The 18,761-nt window shown below is 37.8% G+C and overlaps 1 protein-coding gene across 9 annotated transcripts in view; it reads left to right on the forward strand.

Moving 5' to 3' along the window:
- The window catches only part of PEX5L (peroxisomal biogenesis factor 5 like), a 104,283-nt gene that overhangs the window by 63,247 nt on the left and 22,275 nt on the right, over positions 1-18,761 (forward strand). For 7 of the 9 annotated variants that reach the window (XM_051626657.1, XM_051626660.1, XM_051626658.1 and 4 more), the window contains 4 exons: positions 11,776-11,887; positions 13,475-13,684; positions 14,798-14,924; positions 16,087-16,186. In XM_051626657.1, the coding sequence (XP_051482617.1) occupies positions 11,776-11,887; positions 13,475-13,684; positions 14,798-14,924; positions 16,087-16,186 (549 nt within the window). The remainder of the gene's footprint in view (positions 1-11,775; positions 11,888-13,474; positions 13,685-14,797; positions 14,925-16,086; positions 16,187-18,761) is intronic. The other 2 variants (XM_051626663.1, XM_051626666.1) reach the window with 1 other exon arrangement.

The following is an 18,761-nucleotide window of genomic DNA, read 5'->3' on the forward strand; positions in this document are numbered from 1 at the left end:
AACCCGGTACAAGCACATGTATATCTCAGGAAGTCATTGTTTATATTAAGTACCTATGTTGCTCTATCCCTACAATTAAGCAAGAAGCCTCCAAGTAAAATACAAGGATCAAGCCCAGACAGAGAAGTACTGGGTTTTCTAAAACTAAAAATAAACAAAAAATTGTCAAGTCTCTCATTTCTAAAACCCTTGATGAATGGAGGATTGTTTGACTGTGGAAGCAGACTCCAAAGGAAGCATCAGTGGAATCTGATAAACAAAGAAGATACTCCCTGTAGATATAAATTATAAATGAAAGTCAGTATTGGCATGAGAAGGAACTCAGTAGCTGCCAAATTTAATACTTCAAGCATCAGTGTGAGCTTTTCAGTACTAATGCAATTTTGTAGAATGTAACTCAATACTACATTGCTGTCCCCCTTTATCTTTTTAAAGATAATTAGTAGACAAATAATTAAGTCTTTTAAATATGAATAGAAGATTTTATAAAGTTTGCTGAAAGTTCAAAAGTTTAACAAGTTAAGCAATAGCAAATATATTGTTAACTGAAGCAGAGAAATAAGTAAGAAAACATATGCAGAGAGATTTGGTTTGAATTCCAAAATACTTTTAACCTCTTCACAGCTTCTTTGAACTGAACAGAAGAATTTTTTTAAATAAATCACATTATAAGATTAATTTCAGCATGTTTCTTATCCCATGAATATGCAGGCTACACAACACACGATCTCAAAAAAACCCAATGCAAAAACCCCCTACAGATTCATGACTACACCTCAAATAATTGCACCAGACACTAAAGATTTTTTAGTCTGAGGTATTAGTGCCCAAAGGGGGAACAACTTTAATATTGTTAAGTGAGTTTCATGTCCATGCTCCTAGTTGAACCACACACATTTATATTTGCTCAAGGGTCTATGAGCCAAGTAGCCAAACATTTCCACTGCCTAAATGCCACTGTTTTGGTTTTCTGAAGGGTTTTGTTTGTTGGGGTTTGTTTGTTGTTGCTGGGCTTGTAGTTTTTTTGTTTGTTTTGTTAGGGTTTTTTGTTTGTTTGTTCTGTTTTCTCTTTTTTTGGGGGGGTGGCGGGGAGGGGGAAGTGGGTTGTTCAGTTGCTTGGTCAGTTTTGCTTTGTTCTGGGTTGTGGTGGTTTGGTTGGTGGTTGTTTCGATTGGGTTTTTTTAATTCTGATAGGACATCTTCCACCTGCTTCTGTTCAATTTTATAAGGGAAACAGAGCAAAGACTGCTAGTATTCAGCTCCCAATGTTGTTAGTAGATTTTCTGATGTGTGTATCAAGGATGTATTTGATTGTATAATCACAGTTTTCCATACAAAAGTTAAGTCCTGTTTGAATCAATCATCTTCATTCTAAGCTTCTTAGGATTAGACTTGCCTGGACTTACAGCCTATTCCACGAATGTTTATTAAATAACATTGTAACAGAATGATGGAATGTTAAGGTAAATGTAGTTAGCTCCTGTGCTCTTTTATACCAAGCTTAACCAGAATTAAATCCATGTTAACTGACTGATACATGTAAAAAAAATCATGCCAGTTTTAGATAGTAAAAAGAATGAAATTGAGACTACAATAATTCACTGTACATTCCAGTCTGTCCTCTGAGAACAGTGGTAGTTTCCACACTAACCTTAGAAGGACTAGACATGACAGCTTATTTTTATACTCTTTTTAAAGGATTCATGAGAAAATTTATTAGCAGTATTTTCCATAAACTCAAATCTGTCTTGTTTGTTTTATTATAAGATTTTGGGTATTTTAGCGCAGGACACTTCCTAAGCCCTACTGATAACTTTTTCATCTATATTAAAACAGAGTAAAGATAAGAAGAGTAGAAAAAGAAAACACAAAATGCATAAATGCGTGCTTAGAAGTACCAATATTTGTTGGTTCTTAAACTCCAAGTTAAATATTGCTCAGCACTGTTACTGCTTTTAGGGCAGTAAGCATCATTTCAGCAGAAACATTCTCATTAGTATAATAAAGTTGCCTCGACAATGTGCTTAAAAGTGATAAATTGGCTGTCTGCCTAAAGTTATACAGATTTCTGTCACATACATTAAATAATTTTTTCCATTAAAAAAACAGTTTCAATTTAAAATTACCATGGGAATTAATGGTGTAATTTTTTCATAAAATAAAAAATTAACTATACTGTTTCATACATTATAAAATGCCTTATTATTCCATAAGCATAGAAAGATTTAGAGAAACTATTTTATAAATAAATTATGCCAGTTTAACTCTGTTTTAAAAATATTAATTCTTTATGAACTTGAAATAATTTAAAGAAATGTTGATTGTTCATTCATGAATACGTTAAGTAAAAATACACTATCCTGTCAAAAAAGTTGCCTGCCATGTACTAGAGTTGTTCTATATTGCAAGTTCAAAAAAAAAAACAACATAAACTGCTTTTCAGGTTCCAGCTTTTCAATCTGAAAAAAACACAACATTTCAATGCAAACACACACATCATAACAGATCCCTGTGGAGAAAGACAGTATAATTTAAAAAGAAACCATGACTTGCCTCCTATGACTGCCCACAGCAACACATCTAAAACCACAGCCTTATTCCAGCTATGCTACAGAAGTCTTTTAAAGGAAGCACTCATAGAAAAGAAAAATCTGGGCAATTTAAAAGGAATTGCAGCCTATATGCAAGGGTACAGTAAAATTAATTTTGTTGCATGAGAAATTAATAAAGGGCATTTTTAATACAGTTGAAAATCAGTAGGAATGCCACAAGCTTGACAGAAATTAAACTCTGGGATAAACCATGATATATTTTATGTTGTTAATTCTCTCCTCTTAATCTTTACAGTCTTTATGCTGCTATAGCATGAAGATTAGGTTTTAAAAAAGCAGCAGTTTTACACCTTTCATTTAAATTGACATTTGTACCACAGTCAGAATGGCACATGAGACTGTATGCAGTCCACAACTGCTGAAACTCTTCAGCTTATCTATGGATCACTAGTGGTCCACAAAAAATTTGTACATGCAGCTCAAATCCTAATACTGGCAGCCTTTACTTTCAGCTAATGAAAAACATGAGATAATTTTCTGATATTTCATAAGCAATCATCATAGTTGCCCCTCAAGATGCTGCAAGAGTACTAAAGTAATCCCTGCAACATGAGTGAAACAGGACTCCTCTAGTTTCTGTACTCAGCATCTTATTTAAAAGCATTTGAGAACTGAGTCACAAAGTGGGAAATCCTCCTCAGCTGGAGCTGCCACACAAGAAGTAATTTCAATGAATGATAGAGAAACCAGAAGCCAGCATCAGGAGTTACCATTTGTTCCCCACAGATACTGTCATGATATTTGTGCCTCTTCCCACAGTATAGGTTTCTTCCAGGCTTTCTCAACAGATAACTTGGGATTCTATGGCCTTCCTGTTCCACAAGACTTTGCCCAGTTGCATTTACTCAGTTTACATGTCAGGTTTATTAGCCCCTCAGTTAACTAGGAGGCCATTTTAGAAGTACAGACTAGGCACTTGTATAAATAAACATTACAGAAATCATATCTTAAAGGCATATTTTGTAATTTCTTATTGATTATATTACTTCAAGGATCTCTAAGCATCTACAATGATGAGTTAATTTTGTCCTTTGATCACTGCGAAGAGTAGTTCTGTAGTTCAGACAGTGATACAGGGAAGGGGAGAGGCTAGAACACAAATTGCAGGGCAACACCACAAATCTAAAGCATAGTTGAGTGAGGGGAAATAAATAAATGATCATCCAACACCCAGGAGAGGCACTTAGTAAACAGCTTCCTTTACTGAAAACAGGCATAGAGCACGTAGACATTAATGTGACAGACAGATTTACAATAAATCATGTTTTTATATTAGTAAAAGTCTAATTGTCAGCCACAGTCCAAATAGGAGAAGAGCAACTTTCCTCCCCTTCCCCCATGGCTCTGATCCAGCAAGACCCTTAAGCAGATGCATAACCTTGAGTTTTGCAGGACATGCTTAAGTGCTTTGCTGGAGAGGGGCCAAAACACAGACGCCAGATACAGTTCCAATTCCCATGCTTAATTTCTTCTAGCAGTCCAAGAGGAACAGAGGGAAGGAGATGGTGAACTGAGATATTTAGTTCTACCCTGCAACAACAGACCATGGCTTGTACAGGTCAGCACTTCCAAACACAGATAGGATGCTACTGTGACCCAGAGATCAGTGAGCCTTCTCATCAAGCACTGCAAATGCTGTTTATGAAGACACAGCAAAAGCATGTTATCACTTACCAGTTCAGACATCAAGCATAGATTTTAAACAATACAGGTGGCAGGTGAATTTAAATATCCAGTACAGTGCCTGTAGCAATCCTCCACAGCTTCTCTGACTTCACACAAAACCTCCATCAGTTGTTTGTATTAAGCCCCAGGGGGTCAATTGGCTTGTGTGATTTCAGGTAAGATGTTGTGAGCTGATTCACAAGGCCACTCCACACACTTCCTGCTACTTAGCAACAGAGTATGTGTTACCACCTGCTGAGCAAGACTAGTCTTCAGAGAGGCAGCAACACCGAACTGCTCTTTGCAGGAGGGTGAAATGTGTTTGCCTCAGTTTTAGAGCTTCCCACAATTCATGTTAGGTGGAAGTCAGTCACACTCTCTGCTCTGTGAATTGCTTCTCTGTTCTTGTGAAAACCAAGTATTTGGCTGTCATATCAGTTCTATGGGGCCATAAATTCACAGTAGAGTGACAGGCAACATAAAGCATGACACCAGCACAAGGATAATGCAATAAGTCAATTAGTGATCACACTTACTATACAATAGTAAATAAAGCATATGAGGTGTGAATTTCGATTGTGAAGTATTTATCAACATGCGAGAAAAGTGGGTGAAGAAAAACAACTTGTGCAATTTGAGCTTTTAGCACAAGACTAGTGGTTTTGTCATGAGCTCCTTTTCCAAACCTCCCTCAGCAAACAGAAAAGGAGGTCTTTCCAGTTCTTACCCTGCCAAGATAACGATCCATAGACACAGATGTCAGGCAAGCTAGTACTTCCACTTAGATTCTAGAGAACAATAACCTCAATTTCTAGTTATGGTTCCCATGTATCAGTTTTTAGAAAGAGCTACTTAGTGGATTGATTCACTTGTTTCCTCCTACCCTAGTGAATGCCACCAAAGATCACAATGTACCACAGATAGGTGCAGAGAACCTATCAAGAAATCATTACTATGTATCAAATAAATAGTGATTGCAGTTAATTGCTGCCTTAGTAGATACCTCTGGCTAGTTTTAAAGAGCAGTATAACACTTAAGAAGTACTCAGATTAATCTAACTTGTTCCCTTATTCATCCAGTCTACCCAGGAAGCACACGAGTTTCTCAGAATGAAGTTCAAAAATTCAGTTTCCCCAATAGAAAATCTGAGCTTAAAGGTTCCTTTGTTTCTTATGCTCATTACCACACAGTAAGTGTTGTAAGTCAATTAGTTTCCCAATCTCACTTTCACAAGTGCACCACAAGGTGTAAGTGCTCAGGAGCAGATTTGCTGCTGAACTATACAGGGGATTATCCATAGTAGTTTGGGGCTTCCTAAATTAGTGCCTTGAGTAATCCAATCAGCCTCAGGTGACAAATTAAGCAGAAGTCAATCCAACTAACTTGGGTAGCTAATTACATCTAAATTTTAGGTTCCTCTTGAATCAGTCCTTCTAAAATAAGTGCCATATATAGCCAGTGGGAAAGCTAAGTGCCTTTGAGAGCCTCCTGAGGGACAGCTTAAATTAGACAGGGAGGATCTCCCTCTGGAGTTGCTTTTCTAGGCATTTATCTCTCCCTCTTGAACATGGAGGGAATTTGGGCTCTTAATTTAAGAGAACTAGTTCACTATGTGCTGAAAGCACAGGTGCTAATTAGCTGCCTATGCTTGACTGGAACCCCCAATTTAGATCGCAAAGAATTTATCTTAAAGACTAGCATTATATTATGTCCTACTAACATTAAGAAGAGAAACAAACCAGCACACATTACACACTGCAAACAGATCAAGACCAGGAACACAGTAAGAGAGCATACAAAATGGGATGTCTGAGCTCTACCTTACTGGCAGCCTCAGTGTGCCCCAGCACTCCCACAGTGTAAGCCCAGCACTGCAGGAAGAGAAAGTAGACAAAGCACTTGTAGCCTTCAGTTTTGTGCAGCTGAGCATTATCAACTGTGTGACACTAGGCAAGAAGTTGGTCCTCTCACCTGTTTCCCTGGGCACCAGGTGTGCTCCAGCTTCCTTGCCTAAGGCCAAACTAAGTCGCTCTGTGGAAACTTTTCAGAACAGAGGCCTGTAAACACCCCCCTTCCTGCTTTTTTTTCATTTTCAATCAGGCTGCTCCCTAAGCATTTAATAGCGCTCTTAATAAGGCATAAGACGTAGCTTGGGAGCAAAGCATAACCTAAGTCATAGCAATGGCTGTAAACACACGATCACATTGTCTCTGGCACAGGAAGACACACCATCACCAAAACCAGCAACACAAGAGACACCTGCATTAAAACCTTAAAGCAAAGGCCTTTAAAACAAGCATAAAACAAGCTTTTGCAGAACAGCAGAGCTTCCCCCATGGCAGCAGCTGAGCCCTCCCACTGCTCCCCACAGAGCCCATGGGCAGTACCAGCCCCGAAGAGAGGCCCCAGGCCGAGGTGTCAGGGAAAGTTTTACCAGGCAGGGCCCTTCAACAGGAGAAAGGGGAGAAAATAAAGCCTCAGAGGATTTAGAGGTAACTGCAGGATAGTGAAGCTGAGACCAGGCTAGATATTAGCTAGAAGGAAGAAATCCCTCTCATGGCCACTGGTCCCCTTCAGGAGGCCAGCGCCTCTTCCACAGCAACATCTCCTCTCCTGCCTCAGCACACCCAGGCCCACCGGGAGCTTGATTTTTTTTACCTCCAACTACTATCATTCATTGAGCTCTCACCTACCTTTCAAGCCTGAAGATCACCCAGTGAAGAAACCACCATGAGCCACCACTGCTTCTTCTTCCTCACCCTACCGCAGCTCTGGGGCTTATAACGAGACACCCCCCGCCAACTGTGAGCACTGGGGAAAGGAAAATTCATTAGCAGCAGCAGCTGTGGCAAATAAACTACCTCAAGTGAACAAGTGCAGCCAGCTGGGGTGGGTGGCCGGGCTCAGAAAATGGAGGCCAGGTGCTTCCCCTCAGTGCAGACGGGGCAGTCCTGCAGCCCAGGGTGCTGAATGGAACACGGTAACGTGGCCTCAAACAGAGCAGCCGCCCCCGTCTGACCCGGCCTCTGCACCTCGCCTCACGTCTCTGCTAAGAAATCCTTGCTTTGGGGGTATTTAAGCAGTGGGGCTGCTATCAGCCACCAGATGACACTTTTGACTCTCCCAAAGCACCAAAAAGACCCATAGATATGATTTTTGAAACAAAAAAGACCAATAGCAATGCTGGGATGAGGAAAAGCGCCTTTTTCTGGGGTGCTGTCCAACAGCAAAAGTCAGTCACAGAAAATTAATTCTAATTTAGAAGGAGAATTTTACACTACAGATGAGTCTCTTCAGATGCATTAGCAGTAGGGAAAACCATTCTCCAGAGATGTCAGATATCCTCCAGTTAAAGGAGTGTGTGGGTTCTTCCTTTAATTAAAATGGATTTTATAAAGAAAAATAAAGTTCCTAGAGACATAATGACAATTTATGGCACTCACTGGCTAAATTAATGCTTGGAAATCTGCAGTTCCCCAGGCCGAGTCTATATTGCTTGGCACGTGTACAAATATTGCACACATAAATACTGTGCAGCACTGGCTGCCTGGCTCTGGGTCCCAGTGTCACTTCTTCCAGAGCTGGGTGATGTTGGGCAGCTTTCTTAATTTTGCTTTGCTTCTCTTGTCTGCAATGAAGAGATAATACTTCTCAGCTCTGTGGTGGTGCCAAGCTTGATTCATGAATGTTTTAACGCATTCTGTGATATTCATCCTGAAAGGTGCTTGAGAACTATAAATTATTACTTTAATATAGGTAATAGTTTTAATCTCATGAATGTTTTATAGCACCAGTCCAAACTCATGCCTGATGTCTAATAACTTCAGCAGAGTTTAAACTAGGGATATATTTGGTACAATATATGAGGCAGCAAAATGAAATTCAAAGTGTGAGGCTGAGGGCTTACCAAGTGGCATTGCATGCACAGCAGTGTCAGAAACCTACCCCACGGCCTTCCTAACTATGGCAAAAAGATCAGCTCATGGCACTTTTTAACCTGTTAATGTTTGATTCATCATGAAATATCTGCTTCATGTGAAAAACATGCTTGTTTGTTTTTTCTAATATGTTCTATTGCTATACGTGCATAATTTATATTTATTGAAAAATTAGCAGACTTGGTAATGTATTTCCTATCTGGTTTGACTCAGGTATTCCAGTTGAATGCAGATTCTTTTTCACAGGAACAATCCTTTCAATAAGATACTCCTGCAGCCTTCCAGTCCTTAGTCATGGGAGCACAGGACACAGGATTGAGAGGGAACCTCTGGGCCCCAGTCCACTCCCAAAAGGAATCACATCATAAACAGCCATGCAGAAAGCTTGTCAAAAGCCATTTTAAATAGTTAGGCCTTTTTTCCCCCTACCCTAAAAAATTCCTGTCCTTACACTTCACTGCTGGGATAGTTAGAAAGGTTCTTTTAATTCTCAGCCCCAATCTATTCATGGCCAGTTTAGATCTCTTTGTTGCTATTGTTGCTTTGTTGCCTTTCTCTACAGCTGAAACAATACTCCTCCTCCAGTGTCACTGAGACCACTCTCCTCTAAGTACATGTGAAGAATAATTATATTCCTACTCAATATTCATTTTGTTAACCTAAGCAAGTCAAACTCTTTAAATCTCCCTGTAAAATGTATTCTTTATTCCTCTGATCACTTGGGTGGCCTATTTCTGATTAATTTAATGTATAAGTTTTACAAAGCAAGAAAATCAGAAGAAGCACCTATTTGTTTTCTAATTAATCAGAAATGCTACAAATGCAGCAGAAAGAAAGCACAATTTAGTAAAAATTAAACATTGGTGTTTGCTGGCAAAATTGATTATGAAGAAGTGGATGTTACCATCAATCTTTCAGTTTGATGGTAGAATTTTATCAGGGGACTCTGAAGAGTACACTGCTGGTATCTAACTACCGAAGGCCTGCTGCTGAGCAGGTCTTCCTTATATAAACAACATAATAAATTACAAGGGATGTGATAAGCAGCTTTGAAAAGAAAAAACATTTCCCAGACATCTGCTACTTCATACTTGAGTCGAACCTTGGAGAAACGCAGATCTTTGTTGGTTCTAGTCTCCTTCCCCTCTGTGACTGATTCTCAGCCTTGCTGGTCTTCCCAGAGTTTATCCTCTTACCCCTGCAACATGTCTGGTCAAGAAATCGTCTTTCCAGTTGGTCTTCAGCTTTTCTACTCTTCACTGTCTCCAGTGAGTGATCTTGGCTGTCCTGGTTCTCATAGTGCTTCTTCATTCTCTCCTTTTCCCATTCTTTTTTATTGAAGAAAATTTCCATGGAATGTAATGGTAAACTTGATAAGCATCCAAATCTTAGGTGATAACGTACCCTGTCGATACCCTCTTGCAGGCACAGAGGCAAATCTTTCCTATGAAGTTTTTATGTTTACAGTGATTCTGATAGAACCTCTCCTTTCCCCCTCTTGTCCCTCCCAGGTGGTGTAGGACTTCCCTCATGTTTATCTGTTCTGATCACAGAATAGATCATTGAAGACACAGCTGATCCAGAGGCTTTGACAATCTTTCTGCTGGATCACCCGCTTGCAAAAGTGCAGCAGCTGTTACTGATGCTAGTTCCTAGAATGAGAGATGTGTAAATGCAGAAAGTGACATGTATTCAAGATTTTATTTTCTGTTACCTGGACTTGATCATAAAGGAATTTAATATTAGAAATAATTTGTGTAAGAACTAATTGGGCATCCACCTTTATTTTTTCCCCAACAGAAATGAGTAAGAATAGTCACCAAATCATAAACAGAAAAATAAAGTCCTCTTAAGACTTAAAGATCAGTATTATGTAGAAGTATAGAAGTGGAGATAATGCAGGTACTGTAGAGACACCTCTAATGGAAATCAAAAGTGTACAGCTGGTAGAAATGCAATTTCCAGTCAAGTGCTGAGGTTTACCAAATTAAGCAAGTAATTTCTCTGCATGGAAGGAGACCTGGACAATCAATTCAGAGAGTTAAAAGCCCACATGATCAAGTCCCTCATGAGGTACATCTGCAGTCTGGGTTAAGCATACGCAGAATTAGTCTGGAAAAGCATCACTGCCAGATTCTAAATAGTGCCCATATTTGCATATTCTGCTAGGCATAGTCAGGCAAGCAATCACTCATCTGTCTCCCATGTTACTCATGTAAATTGGTATTTCAGTGCAAAATTGTAAGGTCCTGGGCAAATGAATAAACACACCCATTATACAGCCGGTCAGTGTTAGGTCACAGCTTAAATGTTTGACCCATCACAAGAAAGGACTTTTTATTTCAATAGATTCAGTATTTTCTTGCAACTTTGTGAAATGAAAATCAAGTACCAAACAGGAGTGAATCTGAGCTCTTCTGCTGTAATATCTTTAGAGGCAATCCAGCTACTGGAGTAGGTAAATGCTACTAATTAACACATATCAAAGGAGAAGGAGTAAATACATTTTTGCCAGCTGTAGTCCATGCTAGCATCCTAAATTTAAAAGTCCAAATATATCTGAGCAAAAATGTTGAACATTCAACAAAGCAAAGAGGGAGAACAGAACAGAGAGAAGGAGAACAGAGACGATGAAAGTAAAACTGAAATAGCTCCAGATGAAAGTAACAGACAGAAGGAAAATATGTTTTCACATTACCAAAGACAAAGTAAATGCAGGTCACACCATCAGACATCCATCCAGCTCAGCTTAGGTCTTGATCCTCCAATCAGACATAGATTGCAGAGAGGAGACTTTCATTTATGAGACTGTTTTGCTGTTTTGTCTTTTTAATCCCTAATACGTGCAATACCCTGCAAAGTAGAGATTTCATTTAGGTAGCAGAAAACCAATGCATTGGTGCCATCACAATAAAAAGGGAAAACTGCTCATGAATACAAACTGTATTATGTGTCTTCACAAAGTCAAAACTCGTGTGAGAAGTTAAAACATTCACCAGGCTCCATCCACTGTCATTCACATGTCTCTGTATTGCAGAGAAGTGTTTTCTGTCTCAGCAGGTTATTGTTTAATGGGCTAATGCACATTTGCTAGATGAAATGGTACTGTACAAGTTCCGTGGGGAGGAATGTTACTGGTGAAAAAAGCAGCTACTTCCAAATACTAAAACAGCCCTGCTTAGTCTCCTGGTGATAGAAAAGGCCAACTTCACCAGTTGATTTGAAGCGAGATACAACAGGCCTTGTATACTTTAGCCCTATAAGCAATAGTATGCAAAAATTGCTATTTGAAAATCACCTTGCTGCTTTATTTTTGTGCAATAATTTTAATAATAATTTTTTTACAATTTGTAAAACTGTAATATAATTTTACCCCAAAAGAGTGACTAAAGTTTTGGGGTTTTTTATTTTACACTCAGACCAGTTTCTACATCATCTAATTGCAACCTCTTACTCTCACAATCAAAAATAAAGCACATGGTATTGTAAAAATGTGTTTTATTTCTTTATGTTCTGCATCTCAACAACATTCTCTGACCCTGGATTTTTTTGTTGCTAGCTGGTGAATGAGCAACAAGAAAGCAGACCTCTTCTGAGCCCCTCCATTGATGACTTTCTCTGTGAAACTAAACCAGAAGCTGTTGCAAGGCCTGTAACATCAAATACTGCAGGTAAACAAAATTCTTTACTATCCCTAACTAGAGAGAAAGAATTTCAGTTTTACCTTAACTAAGAAACATTTTTGCCAAGTGAGTTCTCAAGCTGTTATTAAATAATAATTGCCTGATCTGTTAGTATAAAAAACTTCCTTTTTTATTACATATGAGGGCAAATCTTCTTTAATAAAACTTAATAAAAATGGGAAGTCGGGGAGAAAGGAAGAGAGATCAAAACAATTTATCCAGGCTGAGTTCAGACACTTTGTTAGTGAAATAATCTAGCATTTCTGAGCTCCTTTGCATTGTGGTGAGATAGTAGAGCAGATAAGAAAAATTAGGAGGGAATCCTGAAAGCCTTCTGAGTTGTACTGAATGATACTGGAAGTACATTGTCCTTTGGAAGTGTTTTTAGAAATTGGCCTCCTCCTATTCAGTATTTTTACAAAGGTAGTCAAAGCAGTTGAGGAGATCCAGTGAGATATAACATAACCAGCAGAGCACTACTATGTTCTACTGCTGTCTCATAAAATTATTAGCTTGTTAGAAGCTATTTAATTATAATTTATATATGCAAATAATTAAAATGAATAATTGACAGCTGAGTGATTATCTTCACATCTAATTAATATGTCTAAAGCAATAGGCAAGTTGTACTAATAAAAACCGGAACACTTTATTAAATAGCAATTGTAGATAATATTTTTTCCTTGTAAGGTTATCATATAAATTAATGGAAATATTTCAGATTGTTTAACAGTTGTGGGTTTTGTACAAAGGTATCTGTAAATCCTATATCTGCCTTGAATATCTGTCAGATTTGGGTGGGTTAATTAGGTTTAAGAAAAAAATGATAAATTCTTGTAATATGAAGACTGATTAAATTCAGCAGTTTACTAAGAACAGATCAAGCACTGCAAGAGATAATACAAATTGATCTGCCAGAAATACCTGCCCTGTGAAATGCTGATAGACAGTTTTTCTTTTATGTGCTGAAGAATTTTAAATGTTACTCATTAAGCAACTTTTAAATTAAGAACTCAGAACTAAACATGCAGTAGAATTTATAATTATATTCAGCATTTTACTCCAAAAAGACAAAGAGCAATGACAGTAGAAACCATTACTAAGCACACCACTATTCCTTTAGGACCCAAGCAGTCCATCCAAGAAGCTGCCTGCTCTTCAGCTTTTTCCTTAATGGCAGGTGGAGCAACAGTGGTGCCCTAAGCAGCTGTTACCAATACTTGATGAAGCATAAGATTAAATCAGATCTTATCTAAAATTTCAGTTGTACAGGGAACTCTCAGAAGATAAGAATATCTGTGGAGTAAGACCACAGCCTTCAGACCTAAATTGTCTCTTAGATTTTTAGAATAAAAACCTTTTATGCAAAACAAGCTCTTTTAAACTGCATTTAGTTAAGCACCTGAAATCCCTTGCCAGATTTGAATACACTGGTCATCATCTTTAGCCAGGAAATGTACATCTACTCTATACAAATGAGAATACACTAGCAATTTTTTTTCCAGTTAGAACAAACTGTAAAAAGTGAGCTATTTGAATTAACCAGACACTGAATTTTAACATCTTGTCTCTAAGTGTTATCAACAGGTCTGGATCTCTTGGATCTTAGTGAACCTGTCTTACAAACCCAAAACAAAGCAAAGAAATCAGAGAATCCATCAAGAAGTGAAGGCTTAAAAGCTTCAACCCACAGAAAGAAGACAGACAATTCTGACCTTATCAGTGTGGATACTGAGCAGAAAGTCCAGACTGTCAGAGTTTCAGACAAGTCCTCACTAGATTTAGGTAAGAGTGTAGCTATTTTGTCAGTGCTACATAGCCTTGCTTAGCACAAGCTTCTCCTTTGCTATCACAAAACGAGCAACGCCAGAACTTTTGTTGCCCTGTATTTAGCAGGCAGTGAAACCTTTGCTCTACATCAAAAACTACTTGAAACACTGTCACTAAAAACACATTTTGCTTTTACTTTTGCCATTATACCTGCTGTCACTAAATGTGCAAATAAAATTGTGGATTCTTTCTAAAAAGAATTAATCAGCCTCAGTAAAATGGTAGAAAAATGTATAGGGGTATAATGAGAAACTGGTAAAGGACACAGCTCAGAGGCAGCCTATACTGGGTGTCCTTTTTCAGACTGCAGATGTCAGAAACACACAAGGTATTTATCAATAGTGCTTTGTCCATGTATACAAGATAAAAAAAAAAAAATCCATTCTTGACAAAAGAGCTATACTTGTACAGATTGTAAAAAGGTCCCAAACAACTCAACATCCTGCTGAGCATGATCTATAGATGAGCTTTGAAAAAGCGGAATTTAATTTAGTTCCATCCAAACTAAATTACTTGCAGCACAGCTGAGACATTTGCAAGGTAAATGTAATTTATACTAAGGTAGTAAATTTTCCATTCATCAGCACAGAAACTTTTTTAGAGAACTTTAACTTCAAACAGGAGCTGAACATTTGATTTTGCAAAGCAACTCCAACATTTGACTGAAAATATCAATTGCCTACACAGTCATTTTAAAATAATAGTCACTAAAAGATGTTTTATTTTTCTTTTTTTTTTCTACAATTAGGAGATAAAAAGTATCCAAAACTATGAAATAGTGTCATTTTCTTAACATATTTAAATTATATACAAATCTCTGATTTAAGTCAAGAGTTCCACTGACATTCTGACCATGAATGCTAAAGATTTAGAAAAAATATTGTGAATGACCAAATATTTTCGCAGAGTATCACGATGCACAAAATTTACGTATATTTGTCCTCAACTAAAATACAGGCTTCTGTGGCACCATTTTCTTCAGAGCCTACATATAACAGAGGAGATAAAACCTTCTGCAGTAGATTCTCTAGAAGATTTGTTTGTTGTTTTTTTTTACTTATTTTTCAGTTGATATTCAGACACAGCTAGAGAAATGGGATGACGTCAGTTATCATGGAGACAGGAGTAGCAAGGTCCACCCTTCTACTGAGAGAGGATCATCATCATCTAGAGCTCCATCAAAAGAGCTTTTATGGTACAGCTTTTTGCTTTACTTACAAAAAATACTTCCAGTCCAGCTCTCTAATTCATGGAAAGGCTCATTTGATGAATAGTGACATTATTAAATCTGTTATGATCACATCAAATGTGTTCAAGCAGATATTTTGGACAATGTGCCATAAACAAGTGCACAATAAAGTGACATTTTGCCAGCAATTTTTAATGACAAAAAAAGCAGCTTGTGCAATTACTAAATAAATGGTGGTGAGAATTCTGCAGAGGTACACGGTGATCCAAAACTGACTAAAAACATGTCAGTAGAAGGAGTAAAAAGGGATACTTGGCAGAGATTTGGCAGTCACTGGCTAGCCAGTGTGTTCTGTTTTTTGCTACCAAGAATGCAGAATTTCTGTGGATAACTAGAAGTGGGAAGATAAAATATCCAAAAAAATACTGCCTCTTTTGTGCAGTTCAAGTAAATTGCAGGAGATATAAATGAAGGAAGAATTAGACTTTGCCTTTGGGAACAGTTTGGGTAGATTAATTCTGCTGCCTTCTTGATTTGTAAGCAACACTCATTCACTACATTATGCATGACCACAATTAGCATTTTCATATGCTAGAAGCACCTTTCTGACCAAATGTTACTTATTGTGTATTTTAACTGGCCCTTTAAGTGTCTCTTTCAGTAACTTAGAGCTTTACACAACTTTTTGTCAGTTAACTTGGTTTTGATCTCCAAGATTTCATTTCTAGCAAGAAAGAATATAATGGATATTATGTATATCAAAGCACAAAAATGCACATATGCCAAGGTGCAGTCTTGTAAGGTGGTGGTGGATTCTTAGGCACTGACTACAGGCACAGCCTCACGTCATTGCCTAACCTCATTTTGCCTGGCTATGAAATAAAAGCAAAATCTTCATTCCATTATGTTAGTTTCATGCCAATAGATGCCCAGGGCTCTACTGGTGAATCAGGCCTGACTCTTCTGCTGTGTTGACTGTTGTCTGCATGTGACTCAGAAGTGTAAGAATGAGCACTGAGAAGGGTCCAGGTACTTTTGATAATTGCAAGTTAAACAATAGAGTTAAAAGAAGTGAGCTAATTAATCAGTATGTGCTTAGGAAGCTGAAAGACATAAGGCACTGTGTATGAGCGTGCAGTGATTAGTTATGCAAACACATCACTTCTAGGTCCACAGAAAACAGATCACAGTCTGAGCTGGCTAACGTCATCAAGGGTGCCTTGGACTCTGAGTCAACGTCAGAACTAGAACTTGCTCCTGCAACACAGGTAAGAGGGTTTGGTAGATTTATTAAGAGCAAAAAGACAAGTAGGTATTGTCCCACTGGCTAACAATTCACATTCTAGAAGAACTATTTAAGGGATGTTTTCAGAATCACCAGTTAAAAGATTCAGACAGTCAAATCTTCACACAGCTTCCAAAGTAATATTTTATGAAAATAATTATGTCAGCATCTCCAACATTCAGAGTGTAATACTGCAGTGAACTGGGACCTTCCTTTACAGAGAGAAAGACTTCAAACTACAATTTTCAGCATCATCTTTTTTACCCTTCCCGCAGTTCTGAAATTCAAAATGGTTTCCATCTCCCTGTAATAGACCTCAAGGTCTCTTGGTCAACCAGGAATCCCCAGAATTGGGAAATAGCTAAGGAAGACTAGAATCATTAAACCAGCATTTGTAAGCAGGTTTATCTCCACAGGTGGGTGAGCAGTGTGGTCAAAGGACTTTTTCCTGCTGGAAATACAGAGGGCTCTGGGCTGAAATTTTGTGGCTTTGCCCAATTCCACTGTCATATTGTATGTTGGACAGGACCTTGTGGAAACGATTACTTAGATTTTATGGTTTTAGATATTAATGTATGCATATATATATATATATACACACACACACACACATTTATATATGCATTCACATGGGTCAGGCTGCTCACATACCTTCTTTCTCGCTTCTTATTTTTTAAGTGAAAGATTTCAAGTTCTGCTGATGCCACTAGCAGGGGGAAGAGAGAGTTGTTTGGTGGATTAGCTTTTAGTTGAAAGTAATTTTCTAATGTTCCACAGCTATTTTTAGGCCTGGACTTCAAAACCTTTCTGTCAGATGGAAAATCTGGAAATTAATGAAAAATAATAACCTCATTTAAAAATGGAAAAATGAGACTAAAATGCCAAATGTCCTTCCTAAGATTATGCATCAGTTTTTGCAGAAAATGGAAAAAGAACTCAGTTATCAGGATCCATTCCTGAATTGTGGTTAGGAAAAAAGTCTCCTCTCTTTCCCTTCCATCTTTACATCACAAACAGGGTTGGTTTGTTTTCCCTTTGGAAGGCCTAGCACTAACTGTAATGCACAATATCTTTCCCTTCTGTGCAATACATTTAAACATCTTAGTAATGGAAAAGATCTATTGCACAATAACATCCACTTGAGAATGAGGGTGTGTTTTCACATACTATGTCCAGCTTAATTTTAAGTACCTTAATCTCTTTTCAGGAGGCTGTTCCTCAGCCTAAGAGATCAAAATGCCAGGAAGTTTGTGCTTAAGTGAGATGAGTGTAAATCAAGTAGACAGTAACAGCATTTAAGTGCTGTGGCTCTCTGTAACGGCAGTTACAAAATTTAGTATGTAACATCTCTACTTTATATGTTCTGTTTCCTATTTATCTTTCAGGAGAATGAATTCAGAACCAAAATTCCACATTTTTTTTCATTTGGGATAGATTCAGTCAGTTGAAACTCCATCATATTTTGTAAAATTACTGGTATTTCAAAATAAAATACTGTGAAGTTGAATCAGCCAACTTGAAAAAGAAGCAGACTATAAAATTCTTCTCTGTAATTCTGGTATATTTCATGTTTTGTTGAGTTTTATCATGAGCTGCTTTTTTCAAACTTGTGATCCATTCAAGTTATAAAATGTTGTTAAACTGTTAATTAGTAATACAGGGAAATGACCTGAAGTGGGATTGTGTCCTTATTCTATGTAGTTTCCTTAGAAATTTAGTATTTTCATTCACTGCCTGCTCATCCTGCTTATACTGCAACTGCCAAGAGTTGTCAGTTCCCAACAAACAGGCTCATCTGTCTTGACTGAGTTCTTAATCTCCTTGTAAAAGAAATCACATTAGAGCTTTTATCAAAGCATATGTTTTCCATACTTTGTCCTCTATACATCTTGTCTATCTCATTTAAGGGTAACCTTTGCATATGCAACAAATTCTGCAGTACCCTAAAGATTTCACGTTGTCAAACTAGCTGCAGTTTTCCATCAGCAGTTTCTCAGACTATCACCTTCATCATTTATCTTTGGTAGGGTAGATTTAGTTCCTCAAAGTGAAATACTAAGTAACTGGGTCATATTTCATTAAAATCATGCAAGCTTCTTAGCAAAATCCTGTGTTTACCAGCACTTATGCCAATAAGAAATCACAAAGACAAGCTCTGAATTAATAAGGAAACAATGTGTCTGAAGGCTGAAATGGGCAATAGCTTGGTGGCTGTCACAGGATGTGGCCATCTTGCCCCTCAGTATTCCACTCACATCATACATTGCCTATTATTAACACTTACACTGCACTGGCCCAAAGTATCTTTGTTCTTTCTTTCATCTGCTATTCTGGAAGGTAAATTGTTGTGCTTTTAACAGCACTGAGATATCCTACAGTGTTTAGGCTTTCTGAATGTTTAACTTTTCTCTTATAATTACAAACTGCAGAGGGAGATAATGTGTTCAATTCTACATGCATAAAGTCTGCTCATGTTTTGACTTTCTAAATGCCTTTTAGATGTTTATTGCTCACTCAGAGTGCATACACAAAGAGTATGACATGCTAAAAAACCTTCT

The sequence above is a fragment of the Apus apus genome, chromosome 8, assembly GCF_020740795.1.
Source record: "Apus apus isolate bApuApu2 chromosome 8, bApuApu2.pri.cur, whole genome shotgun sequence".
Taxonomy (NCBI): Eukaryota; Metazoa; Chordata; class Aves; order Apodiformes; family Apodidae; genus Apus; species Apus apus.